The sequence below is a fragment of the Rhagoletis pomonella genome, unplaced genomic scaffold (assembly GCF_013731165.1).
Source record: "Rhagoletis pomonella isolate Grant_MI unplaced genomic scaffold, Rhpom_1.0 Rhpom_scaffold_00008, whole genome shotgun sequence".
Taxonomy (NCBI): Eukaryota; Metazoa; Arthropoda; class Insecta; order Diptera; family Tephritidae; genus Rhagoletis; species Rhagoletis pomonella.
Genome location: NW_023458562.1, coordinates 27,264,271 through 27,264,543, shown reverse-complemented (window position 1 = coordinate 27,264,543; position 273 = coordinate 27,264,271). Strand labels below are relative to the sequence as shown.

General features: G+C 52.4%; 1 protein-coding gene across 1 annotated transcript in view; it reads left to right on the top strand.

Moving 5' to 3' along the window:
* LOC118745243 overlaps positions 1 to 273 on the top strand; it is a gene marked incomplete at its 5' end in the record, with an annotated part of 188,160 nt that continues 187,887 nt past the window's right edge. The window contains one exon of the mRNA XM_036478770.1: positions 1 to 273. Coding sequence (XP_036334663.1) covers positions 1 to 273 — 273 coding nt within the window.

The following is a 273-nucleotide window of genomic DNA, read 5'->3' as shown; positions in this document are numbered from 1 at the left end:
ACATCAGCTGCTGTTGCTTCATCCTCTGCTGCGCTCTCCACCTCGTCGCTCGAGGACTTTACATTTTCTTCTCCTGCTTCTGATACGCCACACAGCGCCACCTATCGCAATTCTACTACAATAGCGAATCGCCATGTCGCCAGCATCCTTAAGCCCATCCAATATGTGCCGCTTAAGTCTAAGCGCGCACGCTCTGCCGTCAGCGTTATTTTGCCCGCCGAGGTGCTTCGTAAGCCGAAGGAACCGATTATCATTATCGACGATGTGGAAGAG